The sequence below is a fragment of the Tachypleus tridentatus genome, chromosome 1 (genome assembly GCF_004210375.1).
Source record: "Tachypleus tridentatus isolate NWPU-2018 chromosome 1, ASM421037v1, whole genome shotgun sequence".
Classification (NCBI taxonomy): domain Eukaryota; kingdom Metazoa; phylum Arthropoda; class Merostomata; order Xiphosura; family Limulidae; genus Tachypleus; species Tachypleus tridentatus.
In genome coordinates, this window is record NC_134825.1 from 136,129,013 (window position 1) to 136,142,113 (window position 13,101).

The window sequence follows — 13,101 nt, forward strand, 5'->3', positions numbered from 1 at the left end:
CATAATGTTCAGTTAATTTGTTAATTAGATTAACCATATGGATGAATTAAATATTAGAGCATCTTCAGAAATAATTAAAAATTATAGCATCATTCTGAATAAAAGTTTTGATCTGGGTATTATGAAGATCATTTTTTTAAATTTATTTTGTAAATTAGAAAGTGCAACAGGCTGGCTAACTATGCAAGTTATTTAACTTCTATATGTGCATGAATTTGATAATGTTTGTAAGTCATTTCTTATTTTAACTCCTTATGATAGTAGTGTATATCACTGCTAAAACATGCAGAGAATGTCCAAGAGGAGATAATGGATGTATTTTTAGTCATAATATAGCAGCATATGAAACAGATCAAAGTTTTTCTGGCTTTTTTTAAACTACAAACTTTTAGATTGTTCTATGAACTGCTATGCCACAGCTAAAAAGGGCCTCACAGTTTAACATACACTAATCTTGTCTAAAGTAATTTCAAGTGCCACAGCGACTGAGAATTTCCTCTTATTTTAATAAACTTGTGCTCTGCAATATACTTAATCCTTATGGAATGTCTCAGTTTATATGCAGCCTTTGCACAAGTGCCATTTTTAATATTACTAAATGAAAAACTTATTTAATTAACTGGCACTTCATGTAGGCCAGTACAGTCAAAACTAGTTTGTTTTAAATCCTTTATATGAGAAGTTTTTCATGGTAATACAGTTTACCTTTATATAAAAAAAAAAATGTCATTATTTCAACAAAAAATCAATAGTTTTAGTAGATTACTTCTGTGGTAATTTGTACAGAAAACCTAAGGAATAGCATTAAATGTATCTTCATTTTGTTATAGATTTTGTACTAAATTATCATATGACATACTTTCATGTACAACAGAGTTTAATTAAGTGTTACACATGAATGAACCAGAGAATTAGTTGATTAGTAAATTCTACACTGTCTAGCTTTGATTATGATATGATAATTTTTTTTCAAACCTCCCAGTTAGCTGTTTCTTTCATTAACATATAGCAAATATTTGAAAATAAAATTTATATTGAGGATTCATACCATCTCATATTAAGACTTTCTTACCAACCTTTTAAGAAGGGAACAATATGTAGCCATCTGCTTTAGTGCTCCAGCTCCATCACAATAACCATTTAATATTTCTTCCACTTCTTGAGTAGATCCTGAGATTATCAATTCCACACTGTAAAGAGATTAAAAAATTCCAGAAAATAAACTGAACCTTTAAGTTGAAATTATTTCTGCACACATTTAGAAACTGAAAATTAATTCATTTAAAATCAACAAAAATGTTTTATGTGAGAGCAATAATTGTAACCTCTACTAAAATGGAAATGGGGTAAACTGTCTTAGTATAACATTCTAGTTATGAAATACAGAAAAATATAAAAAACTTAGTACATCTGACCACTTAAATACATACACACACACATATATATGTAAAAGTGATGAATTAAGCTGTGTAGCTAGAGTGTGATATTGTTCAAATGAATAAATTATAAACACACAGAAAAGTTCAATATTTGTGATACAAAACTATGCTTGATTTTAGATCTTTTCCCCCTACATTACTCTTAATTTGTCCATTATAGAGTTCTGGTATTGAACAAAAGGCTTCTTTGGCTAATGGTTTTTATATACTTTTATATCTCTTACTTGATGTATGTAATTGATATATTAACATTGTTCGACTTTGGGCATTGCTTGTCCCTGCAATTTCACAATCTTTATCTTGGATCATAATCTTCTAGTGGAGGCCCATTTATTTCTTAGCAGAGCAAAGTTTCTCAATTTAGGTTATTCTTGGCCCTGTCTCAGTCTAAGTTAACTTAATATTCTGCCATTAATAGTGAAATTATCTTTAATATAATATTTCTTAGAGATAAAATACATTTTAAACACTTAGCATTCTTATTAACCAAGATGCTTTCATGTGTATCTATAACACGTTTAGTGATGTAAATTTTCAAGTCCAACTACTCTTCCAGCATATTTATCTTCTTTTTCTAATAACAGTAAGAAATAAATTACTTAGTTCTCAATTTTCTCTTTACCTCCACAGCCTCTGAATCCTTCAGAATTTTCATCCTTACTTGGCCAAAGGTGAAAATTAAGTATGTTGAAAAGAAAATGTGGTTTTCCAAAAAGGTATTTTATGAATTTCTCGTTCAGGTAAAATTCAGCCAATGAAAATAGGTCATCAATGTCACCATTTATTTACACTTTTTCAACTCATTTATCCAGTATCTTGTCTTCTGAGCATTGTAATAATTACCTATGGTACCAATGTCCTGTCAATGTATGAATGTTAACTCACAGTTGTCAAAAAGAACTTTCAATGCTCTGAGCTACAATAGTACTCAGCTTATTTGCTGAACACCACATCCATTGTACTTTAAATCTTTAACCAATGAATTTGTAATTTTGTAAAATTCTCTCCTATGTTTTAGAGAATAATAATAAATCCTACATATGTCTTTTAAAGGAACTTGAGCTTGTTTTGAAATTCTCTACTTTATTTCAGATGCATCTCCATAATCAAGTGCCATTATATTAACTAGTTTCATTTGCAGTTCATCATTTTGCCATCACATAGCATATATAAACTTTATTAGTTGATCCATCCTTGATTATACTAATAACTATGGCCCCACTTAAATCTTCTATTGTCATAACTTTCAAACCTTCTAAACAGATTATACAAAAAAATCTTAGACAAAGCATGTAATACCATCCTAATATTCCAGTTAAGTAAATAAAGAAGGCAATTTGGATACAAAGACTCTAAACTATTAGAGAAGACTGGATAGCACTGATGTATCAAAATCTTCCTGATGCTTAAAATAATTAAAAGTAGTTGATAAAGCTGTCGTACATAAAAAAACAGGAAGTGAAACTAGAAAAAAAAAGGGTATGGTGGGCATGTTTTGGTGATTTGGGGTCTAACTCTTCATAAAGAACACACAAGGCAACTAACTTTTAGAAGTTAAACCCTGAGGAGCTCAGGAAAGTTTGGTTGTAGAATGTTGGGTCAGGGATGTCTTAACATGGATAGCCAAAAGGCAGAGATGGAACCTCTTGAAGATACTGTGGAAGACTAGACCATAGAAAAAACAAACTGACAATCTGATCAAGGTAAAAGTCAGTCAAAATTCCATTCATTTTCAAAGTGTTGTGGAGACCTTAGACAAGCTTCCAAGAAAACTCAGGAGGAAGAAGAATATCAAAGAGCAAGAATGGAGACCAAATGAATACAGAAATTGTGATCTGTTTAAAGTGATCATAGGGTCCAGTCTGGAACTCTACACAACCAAAAGCAAATTTAGCCTGTGAATCAAAATATATATCAATCTGGTGGTGGTAAGTCAAAGCAAGCAAATAGACAAACAGGGTAAAAAGTGCATCTCTCCTACCACATAATAAAACAGCAAATCTCCCAGCATGAACCAGTAATATCATGTGAAGGAGGAAAACTAAGTAGTCTCCCAAATCTTTTCACTATCAGGAAGGAGTAAACTCAAAGGCAACCAAGAAAAATCCAAAAATCTCACAAACCCAAGTAACTCACTGAAAAAAAGGAACAGAAGGTGGTTGATCTGACCTGGCCTTAAGAGAAGCCAAATAAATAAAGAAAAGTATTGGAAAAGGAGGACCAATGCTTATAATAGACAAAGTGAAGATCAAGAAACAGCTGTGTGTCAGCCAATGGTATGTTTTAGAAAGTAAGTAATGTGTGTTCACTCCATGAGGACTATCACTCTCCTGATCCTAGTAATACTTTACTGCATCTATGTCATTAACAAAAATGAAAAGTACATAATGCAAAAGAGTTATTCCAAAGTTTTGACATCACTTCAGTGCCAACAACTGAAGTGGCAACCACCATACTATTATGAATACTGTAGCTTAGATGAAAACCTCCACTACAGATACCAGCAAATCAAAATTGGCCATAGTTCTTTCAAAAAACCAGGTAAGTTGCACCTCCCCACAAAGTTCCTGTTCAAGGTAAAAACAATAAAAGTTGTTTACAATAAAGCAGATAAGGGTTCACTTAATATATAGATATCTATTTCTTTTTTTATGCTGAATATTTCTGGAGTTTTAACTTAATGTAGATTTTAAAGTAATTTAATATTAAAGTAATATTTTTCACATTCCATTTTATTTCAAGGATTATTATAATAAATAGCTTATTTTTACATTTGATTAATGAACTTTCTTTCATTTTGCTCTTAGAGACTTTTAGTAGCAATGATAAGTTTATTTTTTAATGAATTAAGTGTTTCTCAGTGTTCAAAATTTTTTATGCATTTACTGTTGCTAAAGGGCTTTATTTCATTCATTAATGTGTTTTAATATTTATCAAAGGGTTAAGTGTTCCTTCCTAAATGTTACAAATTATCTAAAGGTTCTTTGTTAAAGGATTTTGTTTTGTGTATTTTTAGGTATATATTTTCATTGTTAAAAGGTTTGTTGTATTGTACAGTGTTTTGGATAACCCCTGTTACCAGAAGTGGGTGAGCTGTCAAAGTACTTTGGTTCCATAAGGCTGTTTTTGTTTACATTTATGTGTTGTTGAATAAGTGTTTTATTCTAGTGCAAAAACGTTATTTCTATTTCTGGAATGACAATTAGATAGAGTAGGGGAGCAAATGCTGTATGTAGTATTTTATCCTGCATACCTTTAATTAATGAGCTTAGCTAACTTACTTATGAATTTGGTTTGCTTTTTAAATTAATAATCAGTTTTGGTCTGGATTGGTCAACTCATTTAAGAGGAAATTTGTCTGCAGACAGACAGCAAGATTCCCTTGATATTGGATACTTAACACTCTTTTTCATCAAAATCCATACAAGTGGGCTGTATTGTGTCATAGGGTATTTTGAAAAGACAAATTATTCTACTCCATTCTTTTACAACAGTACAAGCTATGAAACTCACTTTAGAAATCACAGACGAACTTCACGTTTACTTTCAGTAATTTACTTACTTCCACTAACTTTTTCACCTTTGTACATATATTGCCTGACTGAGACCTGGAACATTCTACTAACTATGGAATATTATGTTATATCAATACTCTCTTAAAGCAATGAGGAAATTTCTGAAAGTTCAAGCAACATGATGTCAATTCACAACAACTGAACTATACATGATTCATATGTTGTTACTAGCCATTAGTATCACTTCTAAGAATAACACAAACTAAATAATACTGTTAATTTTAAGTTTAACACCAGAGTAGTGTACATCTAACACTGAGACAATATAAGAATGTAACAGTGAATAAAACCTTGAGAGAAAACACCAGTTTGATATGATGTTGAATAGTTATGCAGTTAAATTTGGACACTGTCATGAAAAGCATTAAATGAAAAACAGTTCACTGTATTCACCTGCAAGCTTGTGCAAATATTTTGCAAATGTTGGATATTCTAGAAACAAATACAAATAATTGAGGGCTAAAGTTGCACTTGTAGGAACACACTTTTGCCTGTGTTTTGTGAATTATGGCCTGAAACATTTTAGTTGTCAAGCTGGTATGCAAGTGAGTGACCTGAAATTCCCTTGGAAAGTGAAATTCACAAAAGTACAACTGATATAACAAAAAAGTTTTGTTTAATTATAGTGGAATATTTTTGAGCAGCATACTAAAATATTCACAATGTGTCCAGTTTTTAAATAACTTTAAGCACTCCTTTACAGCATAAGGTTAGTCAAAGTGCATAAAAACATAAATTGTGTAAGCATACTGGAGGCAAAGAGTAATGCCTTCCTGTAATGTATAGAAATTAACTTTTGTTCCTGACTTGTACATGAAGGAAATGGAAACAGAAAAAAGATGTTCATATCATATAATTTTAACTATCAGAGTAACTAGGCCAACATCCATGCAGCATTTGTTCTAATGTCAGCTATTTGTGTAGGTAAGTACATTGCAGCCTCACTCACCCCTCTTTCCTATTAGACACACATTTTTTTTTAACTATACAATAAGAGAGCAAATGCTGTAGTATGTTATCCCATATACACTCAGTTAGTGAGCTTAACTGACTTCTCTGTAGCAAAACACCTTTTGCACAGTAAATACCATAATATTCACAGAATCATCATTTGTTTTAATTAAGAGAAATCATAAATGTTTAGTGTGCTTGTTATTTTCTAGTAGTTCTGATTAAAAGTATATTTGACTTATAAAGTGCCTGATTACTGAATTTTACAGGTACTATTGAATATTTTATTTCAATGTTACATCTAAATATAGTCGTTATACACAATTTATTTCAGATATACTTATATGCTATTATGACACAGAGTTTGAATAAACTGTGAATGGATTTGTAAAATCAGGCATGGCTTATTTATTTAGATTTTAGTTAACTATGAGTACAAGTTCAGTCAACTTGGAGCTATAATGTTTACTCCAATTCTGAATCTACCACAAGTTATTAAAAAATATCAAAAATTAAATATGATGTAGAGGTGGCAATGCCTAAAATAAACATTTTCTTACACTGAAAATATATTTCCAATAAGTACAAAGCTATGTTGATCTTTTTGAATCCCCTATAAGAATTGCTGAAAAAATTTAAGCTCAGAACAACAGTCTACATAGTCCACCATGCATATGACAACTCTCCACCAATAGTATTTAGCCACCTTTATTGATGCAGCTTGCTTCCTCTACTATTCCTGCTCAATCCACACTTTTGAGAATTGGTCAGTTCTAAAAGAAAACTACTAGAGGGGAGGAAGAGTTCAATATGTTTGAGTGAAGGAAAGTACCTATCAGAAGTGCATTTTCAGTATAAGAAAATTCCATAGTGGAAAAGTAGAGGGGCTAATGTAAGAAAAAAAAAAAGAATGTGCACAAGTGCAATTTGTTCTGAGAGGTGCAATCCACAGTAAAACACAAACTGAAAAAACTAAGCAGACATTGAACATCTCCCAAACAGGTCAGGTTTGATAACTCATTCTCAGCACTATAGATCTGAAAATCAACACAAATAAAAACAAAATATAATGCAACTTAAACATACTGTCTAGGGCAGGAGAACTGTGTTACATATACTTATCAACCACAACTGTAAGTAAACAGTGTTGCATATCACAAAACCAGAATCATGAAGAGGAAGTTAGCAGACAGCCAAAACCAGACAAAACTCCCAAACCCAACATATGAGCAAGAAGTATAACAAACAAAGCCCAGCATTATGGGCTCATGGTGATACTTTGACTCAACCATAAGAATAAAGCAATATCTGTAACTGTTATTATCAGCAGAAATCATAAACCATTCAATTATAAATACAGGAAAGAGACATAATGTATCTGAAATTACAAGGAGGATGTGGAACATTCACTCAAACCAAGGAACAGTGTAATTACTTCTGTAGCAGGTATTGCAAGGTAGACGAAGTCCCAGAAACTCAACCACTGGAGCAGGGAAAGAACCTCCTGCAACTGGAATTAATCCTATAACAAGATGCCATTTTTAAACCCCTTCTGTACATGTTTTGCTGTCATATGATCTGTTAATAGTTACAAGTCTACACTTTACAAGCTATTACACATGATACTGTGAGAATAGAATGAAGACTGTTGGTATACAAGGCCAAATTAAGGTTTCACCTGCCTTTCATTAGCATCTGGAAAAGTTCCAAAAATTCCCATGGGAGTTTTACATTCTAATATTTCTAAGCTTAAGTTCAGTTGTGTCCACTTGCAAAGTCAAACTTGTGTTGCAAGGTGACAATTTGAAGTTGAAGACATGTTCACAGCCAATAGAAAGATTTCACACTATTCAGTTATCACCTGAAAACCTCTATTAGTGTATGGATTTATAGCATGAGATAAAAAAAAAGCTTAGTTCATTGTTCTCTCTAAGTGTACCTAATGCTTGGCAAGTGTTTCTTTCCTTGTATATATTAGTTTACTATACAAGTAGCTTGTATTTAGGTTTTACATTTATATTTCAATTTGTTACTTTTGTATTTCTAAATACATATTTAAAACTTTTAATTGTTTACATTTAAATCAGTGTAGTTTTACTTGTAAAAATATCTAAGCAAGATGGCATCCTCCTCGTATACAACCATTAGTGAAAGTGTTTGTGGATGAAATAATTACACTTTGCCGTGTAATAACTATAATAACCGTGGGATCACCTTGGCAGGAACAAGTTGGTAAACCTACAATAAGAATGAAAAACAAAGAACTGGAAAGGAAAATTAAAAATAAACTAGAAATGAAAAGATAAAAGATGTGAATTTATACATAAAAATGTTTCTATTCTAGTGAATTTCTACAGAGAATTGAAAGGTATGTATGCATTTCCATTTGTTAAATTTTAAACATTTAATTGCAGTGTATGTTGAGGATAACAGTTAATGATATAGTAGAGAAAATGGAAAATAAAATTAAATATTTACTTAATATCATTTGATATTCATTTAAGAGGTTCTAAAGATTATGCAAATGAAATTTGAAAAGCTATAAGATAATAAATAGTATTTTTATACTCAAACTGAAAAATTATATTGCCTGTGAACTATTCTGAGTCTGAGTGCAAATACCTACATTAAATAATGAATGTTTTATTATAAACAGTACAAAAAATCAAAATGCTTTATGTTGCCAAAAATAAACAATTTTAGGATTGTGCAAGACAAATTTATTTCTTCAACTAGTTTCATTTTTGAGAATGGCATACCTATATATGTTGTAAGAAACTGTAGTGAAAGGGTTAATGAAAAGAGGAGTCTCAACTACATAGAACTGTAGAAACAGAGTGGTGTCATCCTGAACCTTGGATTTTGCAGAAGATCCCACATAGGCTGATCCTGCTTCAGCAAATAGTTATCTGTCTGTAAAAAAACCATCTAGGGGATAGGGTAGAAGGGATACTAGGTTTACCCTCTTCTCACCAAGTAGAAAATCCTGAGTATGTATGGTAAATTATAATTCAACAATATACTCTGGAAAAAGTCTTCATGGTCCATCACCCCAACAAATGAGAACTGAAAAGTGATAAGAACACCCTTGCTCCACTGGAAGAAAAAGAAGGAAGTAAATGCTATGAGAAGTCTGGAGGTACATCACACTGGAGAAAGTGAAATGGGTGTCCACAAATTCCTATTTATTTTATCAAAGGGTCAGTAGAGATAGGCAAAAATCCCCTTCTGTTTTACTGAAGTGTGATCCACCACTAAGTGGAACTTACAAGATCTAGAAACATATGCACATATCAGAGTATACAATCAATGGTCTTATGGAATACACCATCTCTACAGTGAGCATTATAGCAAACCAGTATATAATGCAGGTTTGAGGCAAGGCATACCTTATGACACAACACCAGTCACAAAGTTGGATCCAATAATCATTGGTTAAAACTAGTATTGCTGAAAATAAAAATATAAGTGAAAGGAAGTGATAAGACTTACCCCATTCAAAGATAAACAGAAGTGTAAAATCATTTAGGAAGAGCAATAATATAAGACTGACGAAGACACAACTAGAACATGTAAATAATAGGCAACAAAGAAATAAACCACATCCCAGTCTGAATGATATTCTTCAAAGAACAGTGAAAGCGAGCAAAGATATGGTGAGATGAAAATTTGATGTGAAGAAATGTCATGGAGATGGCAATACATGGTAACTTTGTCCTTACATGCTATAATGAAACACCTTCTCACTTTTGTTTTTATGTTCATTCTAAAAATAAGATTTCCAAAACATCTACCTACCACTACCATCAGAGTAGACCATTATGGTATTCACACATTAAAATTGTATAGGAATGCTGAAAAAAGCATAAATAAAATTTAAAAAAAACTTAATATACATTGAGTTTCTAAATGAACACAAATCTTTTCAATTATTTCCGAAATTCTTGCATTTAAAAGTTTCTAACATCAAAAATAACATTATGCCCAGAAAATATTTCTAAACAAAGAATTACTGGAAAGAACAAATTAAACAATAAATTACTTGAGGCATTTGTTACTAGCCACTTGGATAATGCATATTTAAAACAAGCCATTGAGATTCAAAACAGGCAGAAATGATTACAGTGTAAATGAATCCAATTACAGAAGCTGCACAAGCTAAAAAGAGACAAGTAGCATTCCATAACCACATTTCCCAAGTACCCATCTGAAGTCATATATAGCCTCTCTGATCATGTTTTAATTAAACCTGGGGAGCATGCTTTATCATATGGTTTAAATTTTTCTACCACTCCTGTGAAAATCTAGTGAAAATCATTATCCATTTGAACTAAGAATGAATACAACTTTGTCACAGAAATATCAGCAATAGTTTTATCTGGATTCCATACTTATCAGTCTAAAAACATGATACTATCCTATCTAATGATTAAACAGCTGCTTTGAATAACCTGAAACATTTAAATAATGTAGTACTCTCAAAATCTGGACAAAAGAACTGGTCTTGTCATTCTAAATAAACAAGACTAACTTGATAAAGTCTGTGCTATCTTAAATGAATCCATCAAGTATGAAGTTTTAAAGACCACACCTAACAGAGAGAAAGTAAACTTCTATTAAAACTACAGAAAAAGAATGTCATTTCTGATTAAGTACACACTGACATTACGAATGGTCTGTCTAAACTACATAAAGTAAATGCACTTATCAGACACTTTGTACCTAACACAGGAACAATAATAAACTATATATTTTAAGCAAGTTGTTGCTTCTGTTTACTAAGAATAACTTAACTGTTAAAGACTTCTTTGATTTCTCTAATTTCATGAAATCCTTGAAATCTAATTCATCAGTATACAACACAAGTTGTGATACTTAGTCATTATACAGTAACATTCCACATGATGAAGTAGTCATATCAAGTAGTGATTTAGTATTTCCCGATAACACAAAAATCGATTTCCAAAACTTCTTGAAATTATGACCAAAAAGTCATTTTGTGATGATAATAAGACACAATCAAATTGACAGTGTAGCCATGGGCTCATCACTTGCTCACATACTAGCAAATTTGTTCTTGTCTCATCATTAAACCAAACAGTTAGTCATGTCCATCCACATTTAAACCTCTAGTTTATATATGTTGATGACACTTTTAACATTCCACATGATGAAGTAGTCATATCAAGTAGTGATTTAGTATTTCCCGATAACACAAAAGTCAATGGCTTAACCAAAAAAATCGATTTCCAAAACTTCTTGAAATTATGACCAAAAAGTCATTTTGTGATGATAATAAGACACAATCAAATTGACAGTGTAGCCATGGGCTCATCACTTGCTCACATACTAGCAAATTTGTTCTTGTCTCATCATTAAACCAAACAGTTAGTCATGTCCATCCACATTTAAACCTCTAGTTTATATATGTTGATGACACTTTTATTGTATTCAGAGTAAATACATGTTCAAATGTTTCTAGATTAGTTAAATTCAGAACACAGGAATATAGAGTTCATAGTTGAAAAACAAAAAAACTCTAAGCTACCTCTTTTAGATCTAGAGGTCATCAAACTGGAACAACAGACTCAAAACTAAGTACTACCACAAACAACATTTTCCAGCTTGTACTGTCATATCAGCACATTTATACCACTGTTATAAAACTAATTTAATATATATTTTATTTCATAGAGCATATAAACTTACCAGCTCTTATGATTATTTTCATAACAAACACACAGATGGGACACTTGGGTCATGGTAGGAATTTTGGTTAATTTATGATTTCGTTCATTACGAACGAAAAATAACCAGGGGCGGTCACAAACTGCTGTTTCTCTTCACCCCACACATGGCAAGAATAACTAGTGTAAGTGAGAATAGAAGTGATAGAGTAAGGTTCCAATGGCTGGCGAATGGTTTATTTTTCCGAATGTGATGGTCATAGATGACCGCGAGTCTAATATGGTATAAATTTTCATCAGGAGGAGCGTCATGAAGAGCTGAGAGTTAGCACGGTAAGGCCTGCCGAAGAGAGGACGAAGGGAGATCCAGAACCACATCCACAGGCTTACGATGAGATGTGTTTAGATTGGGACAGGTGGCATTACCTTTTAAAGAGTACTACTCAACATAGTATTATGTACTTAAATAAGGAAGTACACTATGCTAATCCAAAGTTAGCAAAGAACAATGTTTTAAGTATAATGCAGTAATTTATTTTTGGGTCAACATACTATATTTTAAAAGATCATTGTCTGTCTTCTTCATTATATGAATTTTTAGGTTTGATCCTAAAAACACCCTGATCAGGAAAAAGAGTGTAGGAATTAGAAAATACTTTATTTGGTCCTTTTATGTCTAGGAAAATAATATATTTTTAGTCAGGTATATTGAAATAAATGTTTACAATTTTTCAAGGAGGTGTTTTTAGCAAGTTGACATCCTTAAAACAGGATGTGAATAATTGTAAACTTCCATTAATCCTTGATATTGGCATTTAAATTATATACTACAGTGAGCATTTTATAGACTTTATACTTACTTCACAATATTTCTGTGCCAAGAGTGAAGGCTTCTCTTTGGCATGTATAATATAAACGATTGCTAATGAAAAGTAATGTAGGACTAAAAAAATAATAGAGGTTACATAATCTTAATACAAGTGCATGATTTGTAAAGAAATGGCAATCTAGACCAACCTGATACTTTACATACACGTTAGTGAAGGATAATTTTTGAAACATTAAACATAATTTGATTATATAGAAAAAATTGTAGTTGAAACTTAAAATTATAATTATTAAACTCATTTAAATGCATTTTACACATATAATATCACTAAACATAGTAGTGCTTAGCATATATGGATGAGCTGGGAAAAAAAATTAGCTGACAAATATTTTGAATTGCTCATCACTATCTCAAATCTCTCTTATAACAATGTAAAAACTTATAAACACTTAACTTAGGTTTTACAGATTTTCAAAAGCTATTAAAACCTACAGTTTAGCCACAAAACATCACTGAAGTAGAAAGCCAGTGAGTAGATTAAAAGCAAATGATATCAGAAAAGCTGGTTCACCAATGCTTGAAGTTGTTGTGATGATTTGCACACCAAAGTGTTGCATTAT

The 13,101-nt window shown here is 31.5% G+C and overlaps 1 protein-coding gene across 7 annotated transcripts in view; it reads right to left on the bottom strand.

The window, feature by feature from the left end:
- The window catches only part of nopo (TRAF interacting protein no poles), a 48,629-nt gene that overhangs the window by 17,547 nt on the left and 17,981 nt on the right, over positions 1-13,101 (bottom strand). For all 7 annotated transcript variants that reach the window (XM_076453748.1, XM_076453731.1, XM_076453761.1 and 4 more), the window contains one exon: positions 1,077-1,190. In XM_076453748.1, the coding sequence (XP_076309863.1) occupies positions 1,077-1,190 (114 nt within the window). The remainder of the gene's footprint in view (positions 1-1,076; positions 1,191-13,101) is intronic.